The 24262-nt window shown below is 41.0% G+C and overlaps 1 protein-coding gene across 4 annotated transcripts in view; it reads right to left on the reverse strand.

Moving 5' to 3' along the window:
- FLNB (filamin B) overlaps window positions 1–24262 on the reverse strand; it is a 112739-nt gene that overhangs the window by 35699 nt on the left and 52778 nt on the right. For all 4 annotated transcript variants that reach the window (XM_048857363.2, XM_048857362.2, XM_048857361.2 and 1 more), the window contains exons 7-24: window positions 22689–22851; window positions 20387–20584; window positions 18357–18494; window positions 16748–16874; window positions 16085–16221; window positions 15542–15735; window positions 14973–15086; window positions 14250–14393; window positions 13761–13884; window positions 13296–13456; window positions 12343–12433; window positions 11865–12034; window positions 8019–8136; window positions 5830–6092; window positions 4550–5147; window positions 4133–4306; window positions 3590–3752; window positions 2952–3112 (exon numbers count right to left, since the gene is read on the reverse strand). In XM_048857363.2, the coding sequence (XP_048713320.1) occupies window positions 2952–3112; window positions 3590–3752; window positions 4133–4306; window positions 4550–5147; window positions 5830–6092; window positions 8019–8136; window positions 11865–12034; window positions 12343–12433; window positions 13296–13456; window positions 13761–13884; window positions 14250–14393; window positions 14973–15086; window positions 15542–15735; window positions 16085–16221; window positions 16748–16874; window positions 18357–18494; window positions 20387–20584; window positions 22689–22851 (3238 nt within the window). The remainder of the gene's footprint in view (window positions 1–2951; window positions 3113–3589; window positions 3753–4132; window positions 4307–4549; window positions 5148–5829; window positions 6093–8018; window positions 8137–11864; window positions 12035–12342; window positions 12434–13295; window positions 13457–13760; window positions 13885–14249; window positions 14394–14972; window positions 15087–15541; window positions 15736–16084; window positions 16222–16747; window positions 16875–18356; window positions 18495–20386; window positions 20585–22688; window positions 22852–24262) is intronic.

Consider the following 24262-nt stretch of genomic DNA (forward strand, 5'->3'; position numbering starts at 1 on the left):
ATAGAAGTGTAGAAAATTGGCAGTTTAAGTAGTAAATGCAAGCTCACTGTAGCCTCCTGCCACCATCTTTTGCACCCCCTGTATCCTACAGTATTTCCTTCTACTATTAAGGGTAGAGTTTTTTGCTACACCTGAAAATAAAAAGCAATATGCACTTCAGTTTGACAAAGGCTTCCAAGGGCTGTTGTGGAATTCCCATCATTAGAGGTTAATGACAGACTGGACAAATCTGTCCATGATTGTCTAGGTTTATGTGGTCCTGCCTAAGCACAGGGGCTGGAATAATAGACCTTTCACCTTCCCTACATTTCTATGCATTTGTGACTATGATAAGGGAACTATCTTTGAAACCAGTTCTGAATTGGAGGATAATCAGATTTGGGGTGGAGCATTTTGAAGTTCTGGTCACTTTTGATCAAGCAAAGTATTTAGGTCAAGTGCTCCAAAAAGTCTCTTAAAAAGGTGATTAAGTCAGGTTTCAAGGCTCTATAATTGAGAGGTTGTTTCTAAGGCCATTGGGTACAGATGCCACTTGAGAAAGTTAGTATAAGCTAAGGATGCTTAACACCTCAAGAGAATTAGAAGTCTAATATTTGAGAGGCTAACTTAGCCACATGTTAGTTTCAATGGAAGCCAGTTCACTTTTGTACCTTGATTTCTTTCAAGGTCTGCATCAGTAAGAAAACGTTTGAAGCAAGTTATCTACTCCCCACTAGAGGCAGAGAGTCTTCCAACATTGCCAGCCACAGCAGTGAATAGCCTAATTTAAGATTTAGGACATTGGCTTTGTGCTTTTGCAGCATTCAATAGGTTTTACATTAGTGGCTCCCACCTCCAACCAGATAGCAACCTGTCCAAAAGTATGGTGTTATGGACAGGAATAAATAAGCACTTGAAGTCACTAAAGCTTCAAGTTACAGCCACAGGAAAGTTTTAGCCTTCTCATTTCGTGTGTTCCTAGTAATGCTGAAAACTATATGCTCGATTTTTCATACCACAGGTACAGTACAGGCTTCCTGGTGTTACCTTACTATTCCTCAATCTTTAAGGGGAGGGGCACTTTTAAAAGCCTAGTGAAGTTAGTTACCACACTCACTGAGTCTTTTGTACTTCCGTGAGAGCCAGCTATCAAGCCTAATTGTTGTGCCCATCCACTGACGCTCTGCTACTAGGTGGATAGTTCTAGTTACTTACCTAGCTTTCTGTATGGGGCAAGAAAATTAGTATCACTGTTCATTTTACCCTGCTAGTATCCTGCTCATTTATGGCAGCTGAAAGTGACAGCTTAATTGTTTATTTGCTCATAAATTAAGGGCTTCACACAGATCCAATTCTGTAGGCTATTACACTTCTATGCCTATTGTGCAGTATAAAACATGCAGTATCCAGATAGAATAAGTTAAATTACATGTCAGTATTCCCTTTGAATTTCCATGCTGTGTTTTCACAAGTTTGACCATGTGTTAGCAAAATGCTATCAAGCTGTGCAGAAGTAGAGTGTTCCAAAAGCAGAGATGTATTAAGCAGTAAATCAAGAGAGAAGGCTACACTATATAGATTTAACTGCAGGAAATAAAGTCTTGTTGCTTTAAAAAAAAGGAGGGGGGATAAAGAGCCAAAGAAACATTTGAAGGGCCTGCAGACAGCAACTGGAAATATCTGGGCTATCTGCCATAACTGGCTGGACCCAGAGTGCTAGCTAAAAAACACAAGTTTCACTGTTGAAAGTGACCTGCCGGCACCCTGCTCCTGTAAGCTGGATGTTTAGCTGTGAACCATTTGCTTGTCACAATGAGGAAGGAACAGAGTACGGGCAGAGGACAAGGCAGAAGCCCAAATGAAGGAGCATGCAAGCATCCAGTTCCTTGGCAATTTACCAAGTTACAGTACATTGATAAATGCGATTGGTGGGGGTAGAGTCAGTTCCATGAAGTCCTAGAAAATGCACATTGTTCAGAACTATTTCAGCAGAAATTAAGACATTTAATCCTTGGTACACTGCAAAACCACCTTAGCTAAAATGCAAGTTAGTTGCTGCCAAACACTTGGAACACCGTTCATGTGTTACTACACTGTCAGCTGGAGAGCCAGTGCACCTTTGAGATAAACAGGCGCCTGTTCGTTTTCATGGAAATGATAGCACTAAAATGCTTTTTCAAGTGACAAAAGTTTGCAGTGCATGATATAATCCCAGAAGACCACATTATCATTGCATCATTTTACTGCAAGCCATGGTTTTAATGTTCACACCCTGGAAGGGCTGTCTTAGTCTGGCCCTGTCAAACATCATTGTGCAATTTGTTTCCTAAACTGGCAGACTGCACTTTTAGAAAGCAAGTTCCCACACTAGTCTTAGTTTAGGTCATGTCCCAATATTCCATTGGGCTAGATTTAGATAAGATGCTAATACCACCTCATGATGCAAGAGCAGACTATGCACCAAGATAGATTGCTACATCTTATATCAGTCAGAGAAGACTGAAAACCACTCTCAAATTCTCAGAAGTACCCAGGGTGAATACAAAAAGGGCTTTACATTTTATTTGTTTGTATTGGGCACCTATCCATCGCTTCATACTAGCTTGCAATAGCAGCCAAGGTTAAGAGTGGTCTGGCTTCAGCTATTTTGCAAGTTGATGTTTAAACTGAGTTTATTTCTAAAAATCCTGAGTAATTTCAAAAGCCTGCCCAATGCTCCCAAATATTAGCTCAAGCAGCAGAGCGTCTACAAGTAGGGAACTGCAAGATTGTCTGCCAGCTCTTTCTGAGGAAGCTCTACAAATCTCTAAACCAGGATGACTGCATTCTTAGTGTCACCTCAGCCACTACTTAGCTACAATACACAACATTAATATCTGAAGACCTTCTACTTGGATGCTAAAACTGATTTTACAATCTTACTTTCAACCCATTATTAGTTTTAGGGCATCTTCTAATGGAAGAATTCTTACCAGGTATGTGTTCTCCCCCATATGTGATGTTGACATCATAATCTCCTGTAGCATAAGGGATATATTCAGCACTGCAGCTGCCATCTTTGTTATCTTTACAGCTTATCTTTGATTCAGAAGGTCCTTCAACAGTTATTCCAAGTCCACCAATTCCTGCCCCTCTACGCAAAACCCCCCCCAAAAAAACGCAGCACATTAGTATGCTTTCATTTTTGTGAATAATGTACAGCAAACATCTGATGTCCCACTTGCATTTCAGAGTGTGTAGTAATGCTAGCATGGATAGAGTGTAGCTTTGCTGCATTTTACCCCAGAGGTGGCTACATTTCAGTTGTGAATCAAACAGTTCAGGAACAGTTTGTGAAAATGCTTTGAAATGCCAGGTATGGATTGGGTGTGAACTTTAGTTGCACAAGGGATTTGATACAAGACCACCAAAACAGGTTTGTGATAGCTACTTTCTGGAGGAACATTACCAAAGGTGCACTGAATTTGATGGAAGTAACAACCTGTGACTCAAGACATTAGATTACTGAAGTTCAGCCCTTGTAGTATTATTGGATTTAGCATCCTATGTCAAGTTGTCCTGAAATTACTTGTTATGTTGTCGTCTTCTACTGATCATGTGACTTGGTTACCTTGTGACAACAGTAAATTCATTTGGTTTATTGGTGATTGCTTCCTTGAGTCCAGCTCCTTGGGCTTTTACACGTGATGGATGGCAGCCTTCAGTGACATCCACTTTAAAAGGACTGTTTGGAACAGGTACATCATCATAAGTCACTTCAACTGTGTGTGGACCTGTTAAGTGAAAACCCATCATCTTTAGGTTCAATGATTAACCACCACCTTCAAGGAGCCATTCATTCAAGATACTGGAGACTGACTACAACAGGCAGTGCTCCTCATCTACTCAAAAATGGTGTTTAGCATGGCCTCAGAATTACCCTTTAATTCTAGGTTCTTTAAAATAGCCTGTTCTGCTGAAGCTATACTTAGAAAGATGAACATATAACTCTATACTATTCATCTCCTACAGAAACTGCTCTTCAGTCAAAGAATCTTGTACCTGGATGCTAACATTTAAATACTAGCATTAGTACTGATAAGCCCATTAACAGGATATTTTTTAGTTAGTTAGTCTTCCCCTTCCCACACAGGGTAGTCAGACAACAGATTACCTTTTTCAAATGGTGTAAACTCTACTGCATATGTTCCATCAGCATTGTCTTTGATGAGGCAGTCTGTGGAAGCTCCTGAGGGATTTGTGATTTGTGCTTGGATATGGTCTCCTCCAGTCTTTGTTAAGGGCTGGGCATTTACAGTGAAATCTGTTGTAGCTTCACGGAAGACATCTGCAGAACACAATTTGAGAAGCCATTCTATTTAGATGGGCCTAATATTTTAGTCTATGAAAAATCCTTGATTTAGACATTTATGACAACTATGAATGACTGATAAAGGTGTCAAAGATATTCTCTTGCAAAAATCACTAGTTGTAATACTGTATGTAGACATATCAACTATAGCCTTTCCGCTCCTTAAAATATTCTGTGCTTGAACAGGCAGAAGCAACTTATATGCTTAAGTCTGCTTACCTTTCCCTTCTATTCCTGGTCCAAACACTTGAATTTTGCTTGTGTCCACAGCTGGATCTACTTTGACATGGGCAGGAAATTTTGGCACTTGCTCTCCTCCATATTTCAACATAAGTGTATACATTCCAGCAGAGAGTGGCATATATGTAACTGCATAAGTTCCATCTTTGTTATTGTGAACTTTGACTTCAGCTTTAGAGCCAGAATCTGATACAGCTTCTACACCCAGTTCCCCAGGTCCAGCTTCTGAACAGTCAACATTGAGCAATCCTGCTTCACCCACTTTACCATGTTCAAGACCTGGGCCTGTAGCAATCACTTTAGATACATCAAATGGCATTTCAATATCTGCTTTAAATGGAGAACCAGGAATGTGAACCTCTTCAAACAGAATATTTACATAGTACTCTCCAGGTTTAGTAGGCAGGTAAGAGACTGAGCATGTCCCATCACCATTGTCTGAGCATTCAATTTTAGCTTCACATGGGCCCTCTACTGTCAAACCTAAACCTCCAGTTCCTGCTCCTTTGGTATCTATTGTAAATTCTGCTGGTCTTCCAACAAGACCTCCTTGAAGGCCTGGACCATGGGCTTTTACCTAGGATAAAAATATTCAGTTAGATGCCATTACATTTACACAAATTCTCACCTGGCAGTTGCCTGGCAAAGTAAAATAAAGCAGTTCCACAAAGAATTTCAGACTAATTCATTTGGTAAGTCTTGTTAAAGTCTGCAAAAAACTCAAGTTACATAGACACATTACAGCAAGGAATAGGCTTCTTTCCTTTGATGGAAGAAAATCTTAATGTCAAGTTACATTAGACAATATGAAGTCTGCTAAAGTTTCCATGCTTACAGACTTAAGCTTGGCTGTCTTTGTACACCCATTAAACTAAAAGGTAGCAACATTAAGCGGTGTTTATATGGTGTTACTAGCCAACTGTATTACAGCATACATTCTTCGAGGGTGAAATCTCAAGTGAGTCTCATTAGATTAATATGGAGTCACACTTGACTTCATATTGCTTAAAATACCTGGACTTCGTTTTCAGTATTGAGCTTTTCAAAGCTGCTGTTTGAAGAATAAAGTCATTAGTTATGATTGTGAAGCAAACAATTTAATCTTTAAGTAGCTCTTAATTAAATTGATGTACTTGCTCCATAATCCTAACAGGTCAAACAAGATGTGAAAGTTTATGCTCTTATGTGAGTGTAATTCAGTTTGTGGCTAGCAAATATTTCCTGTATGTCAACCGCTGAAGCATTTCCTATGCATTTACCTTGGTAGGATCTGGAGGTAGAGTAGCTTCCACAGTATAAGGACTTCCTGGAATTGGATTGCCATCATAACTTACATCAACCATGTAAAGTCCTTCTTCTCTTGGGATATACTTTGCAGTGCTGCACTCTTTGCCAAGAGCTGGCTCCACCACACATGGCACAGCTTTCCTTGTAGGGCTAGAAATACTAATGTCCAGTTTACCCTGTCCACCAGCTCCTCGTGTGTCAATTATGAATTCCTGATCCTTCCCTACTTCCACTCCTTAAAGAGAAAGCCCATATTAGTATTTCAGGATTAATGGTCTGGTTAGATTTCTTAAATCCTATAGTTGGACATACTCCGAAATACCTCAGCCACAAAGCATTGAGAGAATGTTTTACAAGGATTTTTATCAACTAAAAACATTTCTTTAGCTGCAGAAGCCTGTCATGACAAGCAGAAGCAGAGACAATGGGTTAATTGGAAACTGCAAAGGGTCAAAGGCAAGCAAGATTGCTTTTGACTTGTTTATACAGCCTCTCAACACATCTGAAATACATAATGCTCATCCAGGAGTTTACCACTATGTTGCAGCCTTGTGTCCCACCTCCCTGCCAATTTACAGGTAGAAGGTAATATGCAATTTAAGCCCTTTCAATAATTTTGTATATTTGCTCAATTTTTTCTGTTGGTAAATGAGGCTTGCAGAACAGTACTCCACTAGGTTACTGCAGCTGAGCCTTGTGAAGAAGCAGCAGCTCAGAAGTAGTGGGATGGAGGAGTGCCACCATCCTCCACTTTCGCTAGAAGCCGTTGTCCAGCAAGGCACTTCATAGAAAAAAAGATCTTTTGAGAGCTAGTTTATGGTATGTGTGTCAAAGTACAGCATTTGGAGCTAACAAAGTGTCTGGATCTTTTATCTAGGACATTTTAACATGAAGGGTTTTCTAGACCCACCCACATCACACCAGCGTCTCTGCAACAAGGCATACTATAAAGTTTAAATTTTGAATGTTCCATGGAACAGTAGTGTGCTAGACATTACTGTTCAGGTTATTCTAGCAATGTGTTTCTAACTCCAGAGCCAGAGTTTTAAAGGTCTCCAATGGGAGTTAGACTCCTAACTGCATTAAAGTGGGAGCTAAGCACTTGAATCCCACTGAACACTTAAGTGCTTACTTGGTCCTTGAATTGCCCACCAGCCTATAAAAAAGTCTGGCCCCTGGGTTATTTCATTTCAGTCAGGCACCACCCAGTCATTGGCATAACCCAGTTTCTAGAAGTCAGCCAATAAAAATAGTGTCCACAGCTCTATCTGAGAGCAGTCTCAAAGGTCTGAATGAGCATACAAAGCAAGCTACTTTACAATCTTGTTCTTGTGGGAGCACAAGAAACAGACTGTAGAGGGAAGCTTGTATTGCCATAACTATATAGGAGACTAATCCATGGGATTTAAGTAGAACAGAGGTTTAGAGGACAAAAACCTCGTTAATCCTTATTGGAAGCCTGTTGGGCACCAAGCTCAGGTTTAAAGCTGGGCACATTGATTCAATAATTAACTGGGTCTCTCACTGGATTAGTGTCCACTGACAAATGACATTGGAGTCTGAAGTGGTAGACTCATGTCCATTTCCAGGTATTTGTGGTGCAATTTAGCCTTAAAACGATTCTTTCAGTGCAACTTCTATGAAGTGTTACCTCCTAGCAATAAAAAGTTACCAAAACCTTTAAAAGGTAGAGACGCCACAATATTTACTACAAAATCAAAAACTTGAAGTTAGATGCAAACTGGATTCAGAACCAACTTCTAATCTAACTGGAGCAGAGAATGTAAACTGCCTGTATTTATGACCAGGAATAAGATTAATTAAGGAACTCATTTTAAAGTTTGCTATCCTTCAGTATACTTCACAAGCTACACATACGCCATAATCCTGTTGGTAGTTGTACTAGATGTTCAGATAGCTGCACAGCCTTAAAAAAATATCAGATTGAAACAAACTTCTAAGAGTAGTCGCTTATATTCAAGTGGTGTTACAGTTACAAAATTACAGTGTTTGGGCTAGAATACCAAGTTATTGTAAAAACAGCAGGAGTTTTTGTATTGGTTTTCACTCATTCTAGCCAAGTTACTCAGTGATCAGACCTTAAAAAAATTTACAGTAAACTAGACTATGCACTGCATAGCTCATTTGCAAGTGTACTTACTGTTTTCAAGTCCATTGACTTTAATTTTGCTGAGATCCAGTGGAGCAGCAACCCCCACAGTGAAAGGGCTTTTGGGGATAGGATCACCACCATAGGTTACAGAAACCTTCATGGGACCCTGCCAAAAGATTAATATTGTAAGTTAGGTCTTCAGCCATTTCATGCTTGTGCTTTACTAGTTGGACACTATATACTAGTTTATGACTCAAGGTATAATGGCAGACAGTGACCAGGCTCCAAGTGTTGTGTGAGCTCCCTGCCCCAACTTCCCACTCCAGCTTTTGAGTTTTGAACCCTTTTCATTTGACAGAGGGAGAAAGCTTGCTCTCCTGCCAACACTGCAGTACTATTTTGATTGCCTGGAAGAAATTCAGGCCCCAGGTTGATTCCCACCCTCCCAGAGCTCAGGCATGACAGCTGAATGAATGACCCAACTTGAGACCAGGTATCCTATTCCACCGTACAGACAGCATGCCAAGTCCAGGCCCACAAAGGGGTTATATTTTTTAATAGCATTTGAAATACCAAAGTTAAGATGTATAAATCAGAAACAGATTAATGCTCCTGTGTGCTTTGGCTGGAATGCCAGAGTCATGGCCAGATTCAGCCCAAGATGTGTGCTCCTTTTATGCTCTCCTACCACAGTCCATATTTCAGCTATAATCACCGTTTGCTTACTTTTCATTCTTGGCTGGCTCAGCTCCCAAGTGAATGTTTCACATAAGCCAGCAAACAGCTATAGCAGCACTGGGTGAAATCAGGAAGGCTAACTGTAGGTTATTCAGTTGACAATTACTCAACCTTATCTATATCTGGTTAAGAGTATTATACTGAGATTTCTGTTCATGCTGTCCCATAGGAATTTAACTGCCTAGTAAGTCCCTCATCCCTGTAAAGATTTTATAGGGTCTACACACTCCAGTGAGCTCTGCATGGAGACAAGCTACTGCACAGAGACCAAAATATGGACACCACTTTAAAAAAAGTCAATGCCCAATAGCCACAATGTTTTCCCTTTTCCGCCAGGCTGGCAGTTTCCTCCACTCCTCCTATATGTACACTGTTTTGCTCCTGTTGAGTGGGTCTTGTTACTTCACAGCTGCCCCTGCCCCCAAGTCATTCTCCCAGATGCAGCTTGAAACCTCATGATCACCACTGTTTGTACACCTATAATTTCCCCTAGCTTTTGTACAGCAGCTTACTTGGGTGCCAAGACCTGAATGTTTATTGCTCAGTAGCCATCATTCAGTTCTCTACAGTGCTGAAGAATGGGTACAAGATTAATATTGCCAGCCTCTTGTGTTCTCTACAGAGCTTCTAGAAACCTCAGAAGCAGTAAAAGGATAGCATGGGACTGGATACTTTCCAAGTCACATAATTAAAGACTCTAAATACTAGAGGTTCAGCTGATTAGGGAGAATCCAGTTGGTTTAATCCTTTGAATAGGTTTGAAAATGTAGTATTTTTACAGGGCTGGGAAATGTTTGGTAAGTGGCATTAGTCATTGCTGTATTTACAGATGTGTCACAATTTCTTCTGTGAAAGCTTTTAGTCAGTCCTTTTCCTTCCCTCCTAGTCTTAACCTGTGGAAAAACAGAGGAACATACAAATGTATGCTGCACTGGTCAAACGAGTTACACCACCCACTGTATTTTTATGTCTGACAGCTGGCACTGTGCTCTCCTTTACCCATAGTGAATTATTCAGCTTCCTTTATCTAGCTGGAAGCCTTCAGGGCAAGGTAGATTGATAGCCTATAAACAAACAGTGTTAGACATCCCACTAGCATTAGCAGCCACCCTATTATACATACCTGGGAAAGCTTTGAAGACTAGCCAGGTCTTCTAGTTACTAAAATCCAAAACCCATTTATTGGTTAAAATTTCTCCACCCTAATGACAACACTGGCTGCCAGGAAGGTTATGGGTTTGGCAGTAGCAGCGATTCTGAGTACACCCTATGCAAGGGGGGTTTCCTAAGTCTGGCAGACTCCGTTAAGAAAGCAGATGTGGTGTTACCCAGTCTTTCGGAGAAGCCAAGAATCTGTTTGTGCTATTTGGAGGTGGCAATCTTTGGTTGGTTTTGCTGCCACTTTTACATGCAACAGCAAAGACATTAGGAACCTTAGAGGTACACTTTTAACAGTGCTAGAAAGGGGATGTACAACTATCAGAGCTACAAGTATACTATAAGTAAGCAGTGTTCCTTACTGCTTAAGACACTCCAGGAAACAGATGAGCCAGAACTAAAATCCAGTCCCATTGATATACAAAGCAGCCAAGCTCAGAGATCAGTAATACCTCTCCAAATATATTAGTTGAAGCTACTGACATTCTTTGGTCATGAACTTGCCACGTCCCAAGTGCATGCCAATTTTATGGTAGATCAAAGTCAGACCAGTTAGATCTCAAGTGATAACTGAAGTTTGTCAGACCATTTCAGTTTGATAGTACTAAATTCCTTAAAAATGGGATTAGTCATTCCTGACTATGGCAATATAAGCAAGCTTACTGGGAAAGTCCCCTTAAAAAACATGACTTGCTTTTACTCCTTCCATTACTGTTCTTCTATTGTTACTCTATATAGTCTAGGCAACTTGGTATCCAAGAAGCTACTGCAGCTCTTAAGAGGACATTACTTTGCCATGACAATTAATAGAAATCTGGGGTATTATGCACATTCAGAAGTACACAAAAAGCTGCCGACAAAAAGGGAAAATATGCTTTCCCTGTAAGTAAAGACTTCCAGCTCTTCCCTGTTGTAAACTAGGAAAGCTGCATCCACTATTAACATGAAAGTTCCCTATCTGGGTTCCTTCCTCCTATAGGCAAACGTTAAGCAACACCTAAGCCATTGTGCAAAAGAACGGATCTCAACTGAAAATGCTGTTCTATATTCTGCATAAATTGTGTGTTGAGTCCTAAAAGCAAACAAGCTAGCTGAAGAGTTACTCTGGAAATGCATTTCACCATGAAATAGGAGTTGTGCACTATTGTTTGAGCACTACAAATCTGCAGATACAAATTTTGTATGCATGCAGGGGCTGTAGCTATGGTCTACACTCCTGTTAACATTACAGCTCATTCGACTGAGGACAATTCAGTTTCACTACCTGCAGCCCAGCCATAGAAAACTACAGCTTGCAAAAATCTGGGGTGATTTGAAAGTCCTAAACATCTGGACCAGGGCCATTCATATTAGCTAGTAAACTGTCTGCTAGTTTGTTACCCAGTGAGGGGTGCTGGAATAAGGTGGCAGGAGGGGAAGGCAGGGGGCCATGAGCCCAATCACTTTTAAAAGCAGGAAGGCTATGCCCTCTGACTTTGTACTCACCTTAAGGGTGAGCAATGGGGGGTGGGTGGAGGACAGCAAGCAGGAGCTTGGTGAGGGAGGGAGGCAGTGCAGGGGTAGGGCCTCTGTTTGGGCACCTGTAGGGTGCACTTGCTTCTGCCTGCCTTTATCAGTTAGACTGACAAAGTTACACTGTTAGTACAGCAGGATCAGTTTCAGTGACTAGTTCTCATGCCACCAAAATCTGCACTCATTCTCCAGTCAGATTTTCTATGCATCTTTGTTTAAATTGCTCTCTGGACAGGCCATTCCCAACATGTAGCCTACAGCTTTATTTGTACTAGTGATTGTAGACACTCATGACCCCTTACTGTCTGCTTTTGGGCAGCTCTTGGGAAGAAAGCATTCCATTGCCATGGTTTTCCTTTGATCAGAAAAATTCAGTCAGACAAGACTTTATGTTAATTCACTCACATATTTTCAGTTTTATTTTTGCTGTTAATTGTCATTTCAAGGAGCCTAACACTCCCATTTCTTCAGAAGTGTCAGACCTACCTGCTGTACTGGAGTGTATTTAACGGTGTGGGAATAGTCACAGTTGTCAATAACATCCATGTCTTTCACAGCATCTCCTGGTACAGGTCCACTGAACTGCACATCCAGTGGTGCTTTCCCAGCACCCTTGGTGAATACAGTGAAGTGTGTTGGTTTTCCATTTTCCATACCTTAACAGAAAGTAAATTTGAAAGTTAGAATATGCTTGTTTCTTGTGCTATCTGCGCTGTATGTTTAAGTTCATAGTCCATATGAAAATTGAGCAATTTCAACTTGGTCAAGTAAGTTCAAAGACAATACAGAGATAATTTTTAATCTTGATGCCCCCAGATTTGATGTTTGGCATAGAGTAATCCCATTCCAAATCCCTAGTGGGAAAGTTGGGACATGGCTGTTTGTCTACATCATGAGTTTATGCTCTCGAACTACCCCATGCTCATGTCAATATATCACTTGGCATAAAGAAAAGGAATCTCACCAGTTTTGCTTAATCCAGGTCCTTCAGTTTTCACCTTGGTGGCATCATGCGATGGGTCCACTTTAACTCTGAAAGGGCTGGCAGGAATTTCCTTCAATATAAAACATGCTACTTTAATAGGACAGAGTTATACCCAGTTGTAAGCTTTGTCTGCTGAGCTTGACCTAGCATCTGCCTTCCAGTGAAAGGACTACTGTTTAAGTTTGAAATCAGGCACTGTCTCAGATTAGATAGTCACAGCTTTCCTGAAAGTTGTACCCTGCCAAATAAACCTATTCTAATACATCCCATATGATTACTTCAGCTTTGCACAGGAACAGCTAGCAATCTTCTGTATGTATTTTTGCCTTCCCTCTGACCACCACTGAAACTACTAAAATGCATAGTCACATTAAAAGCCCCCTCCTCCCGATGTCTGAAATGTTCTAGAACATTTCAGTTAACTTTACATTTCACAGCTTGGACAAAGAGTGAAGTCAACTAGCCTTTGCCTTTTCAAGTACCAGCATAACATTTGCTGCATGGGTACTTTTGGTGTTACAATGGAGAGAGACTCAAAAAAGATTATAGAAACATTTTTCTTGGAGTTCGGCCCAAACTATGAAGAACTTTTACAAACTTAACAATGACCCCTTTTGAGTAATGCACATTGAATAGTAATTTACATTAGGATTCAAAGCCTTCTGCATAGCTAACATTTCTAATGACAGGTTTCAGAGTAGCAGCCGTGTTAGTCTGTATTTGCAAAACAAAATACTTGTGGCACTTTAGAGACTAACAAATTTGAGCATAAGCTTTCATGAGCTACAGCTCACTTCATTGAATACATCTGATGAAGTGAGCTGTAGCTCATGAAAGCTGATGCTCAAATAAATTTGTTAGTCTCCAAGGTGCCACAAGTACTCCTTTTCTTTTTGCTAACATTTCTAGTCGCAAATAAAAAAGATACAAACCTCTCCTGCAAAAAGCACTTTGATAGTGTAACGTCCAGCTGCAGGTGGTGCATACTTCACTGTAAATGTATCATTAGCATTGTGTATGATGTCAAAAGCTATGTCTTCCTCTTCCTCACTTATAACATGAGCATCACATTTAATGCCAACACTGACATCACCTAGGAGCAAACAGTGTGCCACAAGATCAGGAATTGGTTTAGTATCCAAGTAGCTATAGTACTAAGCAACGAAACAAGTCACATCTTGCTTTTAAGTCCTTGGATATGATAGTTTGTCAAGTACTTGTATGAATCATTCCACGTAATCTTTGTAACAGGATTTTAGCTTCAGATTTCCCTTCTGAAGCAAAAAGCTTGAATCAAGAGTTTATTAATTGAGGAGATCAGATTCCTGTTCAAACAGGGAGTGTTTATAGAATTAGTTTTGATACAAGATAGCAATACATTATCTACAATCTTTTACCTTCTCCTGCTTCTGTGCAGTCAACTGTGAAGTGAGTAGGCTCATTAGCTTTCAGACCAGCTCTCTCCACCCCAGGTCCAACCACTTTCACTTTCTGTGGATGACTGCCTTGTCCTATGAGAACCTAGACAGGTTCACAAAAGTGTTCAGAGTTACCCTATACTTGGGTCACATTGATTTATTAAGTTTAGCACCTGACAAAATGCCCTGACTTCTTAACTATTGTTCTTGCTTAAAGAGAAAATAAAGTTTCCGACTTCCCTATGTTTATGCTGTGCTCACTGGTTTCAGAGCCCTTTGACATGCTAGCCTGCAGAATGGGACAGGCAACCTTCAGCAAGACTGATGCAGCAAGCATCATGAGTAGCTCTATTGACTTGTACTCACTAGCATTAGCAAGGACAAACACAAAACTATCCTAATGTTTTCTTGTTTTACAAGATGTACCACCAGTCCCTGCAAAGTAATTTTGTAGGTGTTTGTACTTACCCTATATGGACTATTGGGTACATTAACTCCTCCCCAGACAACAGCAATAGTATGTTTGATTGGTTTAACTGGCATATAAGAACAGGCACAGATTCCATCAGGATTGCTCTTCACTTGAATATCAATAGGGCTTCCTTCTGCATCCTGAAAGCAAGTGTTTAACTGAGAATTAGATGACTGACTACATACAAAGGTGTGCAGAGACAAGGTACAAGTAGTTTTAAGATGTGGGGCTATCAAAAAAGTTAATGATCAAGAGCAGCAGCTACAGCAGAGCTGCTTGGAATTAAGAAATTTTAACCATCTTACCACAAATTTAAACTGCTCATCTCTCCTTGGCCACACATACCAAACTGTAGAAGTCTAGTAGACTGACAACACGACAATTTATGGGAGACCACTTCAAGAAGTCTCAATAGGTGCAAGACCAGGGACAAGTCACAGGCCTTAATAAAAAGGGCTTTAAATCCGTACTGGAGTTAGGCTTGCATAATCCCAAACACCTTTTAGATTAAAGGATTACTATGCAGAAATGCAATGAAGGACCAAGATGCAGATCAAGTCTCACAGCCGCAGACAGACTTAGAACAGGATGCTCAGAATCTACATGGATATTCTTAGGGGAGTGGCTAACTAATTAGCCAGAATGTGCTAGGTACCTGTTTCAAAGGAGAGACCTGTGACTATTGATAGTACTTCCAGATAGTTAATGTAGGTTTTTACCTGTGCATATATCTTCAAAGGTGCATTCCCAGCTTGCTTGGTCTCAACTGTAAACTCAGCAGGGTTGTTTACAATGCAGCCAGTTTTCTCCAACCCTGGACCATAAGTCTTTACCTAAAAAAGGTAAAGTGCACAAGTTTTACATGGATTCTACAGCCAAAGAAAGCAAAGCTCATAGCTAAAGCTAGTATTTCTAAAAGGTGACCCAAAACCCTATCACAGGCCTTCATATTTGTGGACTGAGGAGATCATGTGTTAAAAACAACTTCATGAAGGCCAAGCCTAAAGAGGCTTGAGTTTAGAATTTTGGCCTCTTGAGTAGTACCCTGCCATGTTACCTGAAAGGCCACTATAGTCACATTCTTGCAACAGCTCTTATGCTCAATATAGTAGGGGCCAAGCAATAGCTTCATTTAGACACATTTAAGAAAAAGGACCAGCATTGTGCCTGCCAACCAATCCATGGCTAAAGATTGTAGAACATGCATGAAAATGAAAGAAATTACAAGTAGCTTTTAAAACAGCCATATCAACGGCTATTGATATACAGAAGAATTCAGCTATCTTGCCTTATCTGGGTTGAAGTCTCCAGAAGCTGGTTGGATGAAAGCCATGTATGGACTATCTTTTATGTCTTCATCATCACACATAATGTGAACCGCATATTCACCAGGTTCTTTGGGCCAATACTTCACATCACACGAGCCATCATTCTGATCATCACATTCTATTTTTGCTTGAGATGGGCCTTCAATGGCAAAGCCTAAAGGAAACAAATGTCTCCCAAAGTGGGCATGGTGGGTTTTAAAGGCTTGCTCAAGCCTGCCTCCCAGTTGCCAGACCTTTTCCTTGTTCACTGCTCTACTACACCTTTCCTATGGAGTAGGTACTCAATGGTGTTGTCTCCCCTCAGACCCAATATACCCCACATTCTAGAAAGCTAGAAAATCATTTCCTATGCAAGTGTAGTCAGATTTATGTAAGCTTAATGTTTAGTTAGTGACTGGGTGAGTCTGATGGGATCACCATACTTGTCAGAAAGACTATTGTCATCAAGCAGCTCAACATTAAAGCACCTGAAAATCCTACCCAGGACAACCAGGCTGACTTACCAAGAGAGCCAACTTCTGTGCCAATGGATTCTACAACGAAGTCAGCAGATTTACCAGCAATCCCTTCATGAAGTCCTGGTCCCCAAGCTCTCACTGTCTGAGGACCTGCTTCAGGACCTACTTGAACTTCAAAGGGGCTATTAAATGGGGGAAAGGTCAAAATTCAGTATTAGGAGCAGCAGAAATAGCACCCACTCCTGTCTGTAGCTTCATTAATAAGTGACATTATACAATGTGCATTGAAGAGCCCAGCCCACCAGCCTATGGAGCAATCTTTCAGATTGAGTTATGTCATCTAGATCAGTCATGCCACTGAAACAATGAATAAGTCAATTAACTAGACTTAATGTCTGCTGGAGTCCTCCACCATGAGATTTCATGGACCCTACTAAAGCTCAATGAAAGTCCTCCCCCATGGCCATGCAGTTTAATACAAGCTGTGGATCACAAGAGGCAGATTGGAGAGACTGGAAAGAGACCTATGCTAGCCCCCTTTTACAAACCTTCTAAGGCAAGCTATGCTGGCCCAGGAGCAGGAATGAATATACAAGTTAGCGCAATTAAAACAATTCTTGCCAGAGCAGCTTAGAAAGCAAGTTCAGCCCAGTAGATTCCTGTTAGCATTGGTTCCTACCCACATGATCTATTAAAAATGCAACTCACCTCTTGGGGATATTGTGTCCACCCCATGAAATAGTGACAATGTATTTCCCTGGGCTAACTGGGTAGTATTCAAATGCATATATGCCATCCACAGAGTCCTTTTGTTTCACAAACTCATCCAAGCCCTCTGTTGGGAGATCAAGTCAGTGTTACTCAATAGCTTCCAGCCAACACCTTAAGTTATTCAGGCAAGTATGTTTTCTAGATTTTACTTAGCCTCTTGAGAATAAAGTTTTCCCACCAGAAAGCAGTTAGAGGGCAACTGGAACTATCTTGGTTTCCTAAGACAGATGGCATAAATGAGAGAATGTTTGAAGTCACCAGACCTAACAGGTTCCCTTATGTTTTATCCTACGCTCTTTTGTTTTAAGAGGACATGGATCACTCTGCTGATTAACGTTTGTCAGGTTTTGACTACAAATATTTAAGGAATACCTACTTTTAGTTTTCTGCAAGATACATTTCAGAACAGCTTAGTATAATGAAATTTACACTGATAAAAGTCCATCACTTCTCTCTCCATACTACATTAAGCCACAGCCAGCTGGAATACCACTTTCTCATGAAACATTAAGGGTGTGCAGGATACTTGGATATTTCCTTGAGGGTTTACTTCAAACTAGGAACAGTTAAAGAACAAGAGCGGGCATCACTGGTCAGCCCTGCCAAATTAAGACAGGCGAAGACAAGCCAGCCACTCCCAAAGCACTTGTGTGGTTGAATAGGCTAGTTGCTTACCCAAGTCTTTACACAAACTGACATTAAAGGAAAGTAGAGTTTAGAAGTGGGTGATGGGAGAAGCAAGCTTGAGTTTCAGGCTGAAAAGTTACATAACTGAATGAAGGAGTTAAGCCACACCCAGACACTCAACTTAAGCTCTAGAATGCTCTACAGAGTTTACTTCCTTTGAGTAGCTTCACAGCATTTCTAATTTCATAGCTGTAGAGATGAGACATGAAAGCTTTCCCAATTTTGAATTTAACTGATTAAATTGAAAAAAAAAGACTCCAACCTCTAGCATTCAGTGTTCAACTGGCACATTGTGTGTACACACTCAATTTTAAGTTAATCATGCAGAATCTTTAGTATCTAGCCCAATGATTTCATAGACAATGGAAGTTCATGGTGGACACCAGGCATTGAACCCCTGGAGTCTTGCTGCTGGAGGCTCAATAACCAATGCTATGATTAGAGTATTCTTGTCTAACATTCTTCAGTAGCTACAATGATCCTGTGCATCACTTAAGACAACTACTGTAGCATCTGCTATAAAGCAGATGTGGATTAGAGTTGAAGTTTCCCAGCCCACTACAGTAGAAGCAGAGTGGAAGTCATTTCAGAGGACAGGCTATAAAAAAAGACACCAAGCCATGATATGGAACAACTGAAGAGTGGCTGGCTTCATCACTACACCCATGAATATATGTTCATTTTACATATGAAAAATGAAGAGCCATCTTAATTATTTTTCCTCCCCCTATCAAAATACTGAAGCCCCATACTGTGAATATCACTCAAAGTTGCAATTCCTTGACTAGTCCACATTTGAGGCTTCTCTCCTTTTCCCACAATACAGTACTGCAGACAACTTCAAAGCATTAACACTTACTTGGTCCTTTTATGGACACATTGATATCCCCACTCCCTGCTGCTTTAGTGTCAACCTTGAAGTCTGCAGTTTCTCGGATCCGGACTCCTTTAGGTTGTAGGCCTCTACCACTTGCACGACAAGCACTTGGACTGCATGCTGCAAATGCATTTTAGACATCAGTATAGCCTTTGATTCTCAAGTAGATTTTCAAGCCAAGGCAGCTTACACCCATCTTTTACTTAGCATGTTGACTCAGGGGAGAATATTTTAGCTTTTGAAAATGAAAAATCTGAATCACACTAGTCTCAAGGGGATCAGTATGGAATCTAGCCATTCTACATATGGCCTTTAGGCTTTTAGACTGTAGTACTAAGTTATTTCTCAAGTGTTCTGAGTCATGTACATTTACATCAGCTGTTCTTACAGACAGACTAAAAAGCCTTTGACATTTACATAGCGAAGACCAATTGCTATGTAGAACTTTAATACCAAACATTAACTGGAGCATGTTACTATAAAAGTAAGCCCATCATCTGCAGTATAACTTTGCTTTTCTCAAGGTCATTTTTACATTTGAGCCAAACTGCATGTAGTGTATAGAGTTTCACTTTATGAGTGTGCCATAGTAATCTACTGGGCTACTCCTTCAGGAGTAGGGCAGCGGTGGTAATATCTAAAGTTATAACTGGCTTCAGACAACTAGTACCTTGGAAGACTGGAAATGGAAACTCTTGCTTTGCTGCAGGTTCATAGAATAATGCAAGATATGCTCAGCATTGAGCTATGCTCAGCATTGACACATGCAGAGACTGAGCAATGCCACATTGTACAGTTAGTCAGATCAGAGCAATAGGCTACAGAAGCAGAGTAGGCGGCAGATTCTTAAACTTGAGAGTTTGCATAAGTGTAGCTGTCCACAGCAAAGTGTTTTCCCATCCCTGAGCAAAGTTTAAGTACGAACTATTTCTACAAAATAAGCTATTGGGTAATTCTGAATAACTGGCCTTACATAAATGTAATTCCAGCTATCAGGTAGCCTTCAGTCCAGTAACATTCTAGAGACGTAGCTCACTCATTATTATAGGTTCCCAGTTTAATCCCAGCATGCATTTTTATATTATGCACGTGCATTGTTTATAGTAGAAGTGTAGTGTACAGCATCTCTGGAGAGTCTGACAAGCAGTTCATTCTGCTTGTCATACCAATAGCTTGGAGATAGTTGTTCCAATTGTCATCTAGTAAATCCAACTCATAATCCAGGCTGTATAAACAAGATCAAAGTTTTAAATCACATGCTACCTACTAGCTTTGGAGAGCTCACAGCAAAGCTAAATTCAAGTAGGAAAAAGCCACATGCCCTTATGCAAGTCAGTTAAGCAGTTAATTTGTGGTTAAGTAGTTACACCAACTTGACTTATTGCAAGGCAAATCTTGTTGCCCTAATTGGCAAGTGCTTTGTATTCTGCTTGCACCTTTTGTTCTGCCAAGGAAGCAAGGGGGAAAGCTGTTGATAGTCAAACAACCTGCAGGCTAGAAGCTGAAAGACAGCAAACCATGAAGAAAGTGTCACCCTGTGCTTCTTACCGACATAGCTTGCTCAACTAGGAAGCCATTAGCAGTGAAGTCCAAAATTCCACAAGTGGAGGGTAGCTCAGGAGAGGTGAGCAGAGGTTGAGAGCGTAGAGGCAGGTGAGGATGGAACAGAAAGCCAAGCATCAGTTAAGGAGGAAAAACTGAGAAAGTAAATATAGTAGACTGAATCAGAGCTGAAGAAAGGTTAGACACTGAAATGGAATTTAAGACAGCCTCTTCCAAGAGAAAGGGCAAGCTCAAGTTATAGCCCATTGATAGACTAGCACCTAGAGCCATATTACGAATATTGAATTAAGTGGATATGCAAGATCAAATATTAAAGCAATGGTTTAAAGGAAAAGATTGTCATACACAAGGTAAGGATGTGCATATCCTGTAATCAAATCCATCAATATGGATGAAAACAGTCCATATTTACAGAAATACTTTGGTGCAGCCATCATCCCAGTACATACCTTCTCCAACAGAAACAATGCAAGGACTTTTTGGAATAGTCTCTCCAGCAAATGTCACTCTGACAGTATGAGGACCAGCTTGAGTAGGTTTGTAGGTGCAACGGTAGACTTGGCTCCCTCTGTCTTCTGTCATAAGCTCCACTATATTCTTTCCTTGAGGATCCTCCACTTCCACATTAACATCACCCACACCAGCACCTACCCACATGAAAACAAGTTTAGTTCAGCCTTTTAACTCCGACATTGCAAGTTTGCACTTCGCTGGAAGCAAGACCCTTCCAAGTCTGACTCTGCTAAGATCCAAGATTAAGGTACTGTTTTGGGTTGGCAGACTGTGTGAAGGGATCAGCCCTATGGAAGCCAACTTTGGAATGTTTTGCTATGGCCCAGCCACACTACTGTAAGGGCATAAGTGACACATTAAGGTGGTCTGGAACACTGATAGCAGCCTCTACTCAAAGCATTAGACCCATTTGTCCTTACACCACTTATGTTCAGGAGACACCCGAGTAGCAGAATAATTAAATCCTACCTCAGTGTTTACTTTTACCTTCTTGCCTCCCCCCTGGTTTGCAGTCTTATGGCAAAAAGGGCCAGATCCTGTTTGCTAGTAAGTGAAGGCTGGCAGCTCCCTAAGGTGAGGGAGCAGCAGTGGCAGGGAATCTGTCACTGCCTCCAGAATGGTTTCACAACAAGGATTATTCACCACTCTTGGCACTACATAGGCAACTTTAGACAAACTATACTGTTTGGCTTTTCCTCCCCACAAAACCCTTTCACAATTCAGTCTGTGCATGCAGCTGCAGAAGCCATAGGCTATGGAGCTTGGGGTGAAAGGGGATGCACCCAACTCAACTGCTTTTTAGCCACACCAAGTTTGAGTTGGCCACAACCCCATGTGCTAGGTTGCAATGCTATCATCTTGTGACAGAGGGACAACTGGGTCAAGCCTGAGTGAGGGTCATTGTGACCTGACCTGCAGGGTTCCTACAACATTCAAGTTTGGCCCACCTTCATGCAGGGGAGGGTGGGCCAAACATAAGTGAGGTGTTCCAACCTGATACACAAGTTGAAATGCCACTCAATTTTCCAGGGAGTTGGTAGAGGACAATCCTGTGCTCCACACACACACTAAATAGGATTCCACAGCCCCCAGCAGAAGATAATCAAATTCTCTCAAACTTTCAAATAGAGCAAGTTGCCAATATAAAGTAAGGAGTTCCTGGACATTAACCAGGACTGATTCCAAAATGGTGAATTGGAACAACTCAGGGGAAAAACTAGTTCTAAAGAATAGAATAAAATTAAAATTTAAGATTAGAGCTTCTACACCAGTGGTTCTCAAACTTTTGTACTGGTGACCTCTTTCACATAGCAAGCCTCTGAGGGTGACCCCTTTTATAAATTAACTATCCATTTAACACCATTATAAATGCTGTAGGCAAAGCAGGGTTTGGGGTGGAGGCTGGCAGCTCATGACCCCCTTTCTTCCCCCCACAACAACTTCAGGACCCTGAGGGGTCCTGACCCCCAGTTTGAGAACCCCTATTCTAAGCCAACATCCTACTCTAGACAAGGGTGTCTAAGTTCGTTTTTTTCACCACCACCGAAGACACCTGTTATTCAACTATCTTGTATTGCTGAATAAGCAATCAAGGTGCTTTTTCAACATCCATGACTTTTAGTCCAGACATGTCTTTACATGAAGCAGATTACTATATCTCCCAATTAGAAACAATGTTTTGCTAGAGTAGTGTGGCAAGTCCCCTAAATCAGACAGCTGCAGCCAAGATTTTAGGAGCCTCAGGCAGAAAGCAGTTTAATACACTAAACACTGGGTTAAAGTGTTTAAATACTTTAAGTAATTGCCCTATTTTCTTTTAGAGTGAAGTTCTGCATCAGCATTTGCAATACGTTAAACACACATTCTTGTGGAATATAGTATTATGGCCACAAAATGCTGTGAAGTAAATGGTCTATGAAGAAATGGTAACTTACAAGCTCACTAGTCATTTTAGTAGACTGACTGGTTCATCACTTAAGACAGAACTCAAATAGTAACTGGCTGGATTCTTTTGCTGAAGTTAGATACAGAATATGTTAAGCATTTGGAGTGTTTATATTTACAGTTAATCTTCAGTTTCTCTAGGAGGCAGATATATCATGCCCCATTTTAGCAAGTAGTGGAGGGAAGACTGTCAGTACTGACCAAAACCAAGTCAAGCTGCAAGAGCTACTGTAGGGTATATAATTGTGTAACTGCTTTACTAGGGATCTATAACATTCATTTAAGCATGCTTACCTGCTGTGTAAATTTCAAAGTAGGTAGGTTTATTGGCAATGTTTCCAATTGCCTCCAAGCCTGGTCCTTTTGCTGTTACTTTGCTGGCATCACCCTGGGCTTTGTCAACATTTACATCAAATGGACTCTTAGAAATATGCTGTCCAGCAAATAAAACTGTAACCTAAAAAAATCAAATCAGACATTAACACTGTGGAAGTAAGATTAGAATTAAGAGGCCACCTTGCAATTATGTTCAGGCCTGGCAGAACTTACTATTTGAAATCACAAGATTAAGTGCTTGAACTCTTAAGGTTCATGGCTAAGTTAAGAGGTCCTGTGGAGAAACTAATGTTAACTCCCTCACTTTGAGGCAACTGGAGGTACCATAGCTGCTTACCACACTTAGAAAGACCTGGGAAATACGGGCCCTCAATTAGATTTAAGTCTTAATGTCTCCAGAAGATAACCGTACTCCACTGCTGGAGGCCCAACGGCTACTTGCAACAATCGTTATACTAGTGCACAGGGACAGAGGATGGGCCCCATTGTACTTTGCACTGTACAGACTGTTGTAGGCAGACAAGACTGAGGGTGTGGGGAGGGAAGGGTATAAGAGTGAACAAGCTCATTTTCAAGATTTGGAGGGAAGGGGGTTTGATCAGCTAAACTGAAAGCCTGTCCATTGTGAAGTTGTGCTCCATCATGCTTTTGGCATTTAGACTCTTTAGGCCAGGATGTGGCACCCTTTGGAGAATACATTTATTTGGGCAGTGAGCCTGCACCACCATTTTACTAGTTTCTGCTTATTTTTTGCACTACAGAAATGCATCTTTGTCTTCCCTGGATCAGAATTAATGGACTCAAACTAGTGATCAGTTTGTCCACCAAGGACAATAGCTAGTTATGAGGATTAAGTACACATCTTGGACTATGAAGCTGAATACAGCTCTAAATACAAAATCCAAGGGCCACTTCACCTAGTGTGCCTGGAAAATACACAGATCAAGCAAGCAGATATGGCACACTAAGTTACACAAAGTCCCTGACTGCTTTGGCCATGGATACTCTGTTACAATGAAGCAACCTGACTCAAGGCAACTAAGGTAGAGATGTTTGCTTCTCACTGTCCTTCCTACATGCTTCACTCCCAGTATATCCAGAGAAAAATGACACTTTGAGGACTGAACTCATTGTCGTTGGCTCTGGAACAGGCCCTAGTTGGTTGCCAGTCACAGTGGTGGCAAAGAGAACAAGATTGGAACAAAGTTTAGAGCTATTGGCGATAGATTCTAGGTCTAGTTCTTCCAGCAGAACTCGCAGGCATAGGATGAGGACCTGCTGGAGATTGAAAAGAAAGCTAGCCAAGGTGGCAGACTGCAGAGCTGGAGCAACTGATGAGAAATGCAGAGACTCTGCAAGGGTCAGGTTTCATACCTTGCCTGGTGGAACCACTAAGCTAGCAATCTAGAATATAGGGGGCTAAAGTGTACCCAGCTGTACAGCTAGGGGAGAGTTTTGAAAGGAAGTTCTCAAGGTATGGGGCAGGTGTGAAGACTAACAGAATGATCCAGGTGTTTGGCTTAGTCATAGTT

The sequence above is a fragment of the Caretta caretta genome, chromosome 7 (assembly GCF_965140235.1).
Source record: "Caretta caretta isolate rCarCar2 chromosome 7, rCarCar1.hap1, whole genome shotgun sequence".
In the NCBI taxonomy this organism is placed as follows: domain Eukaryota; kingdom Metazoa; phylum Chordata; order Testudines; family Cheloniidae; genus Caretta; species Caretta caretta.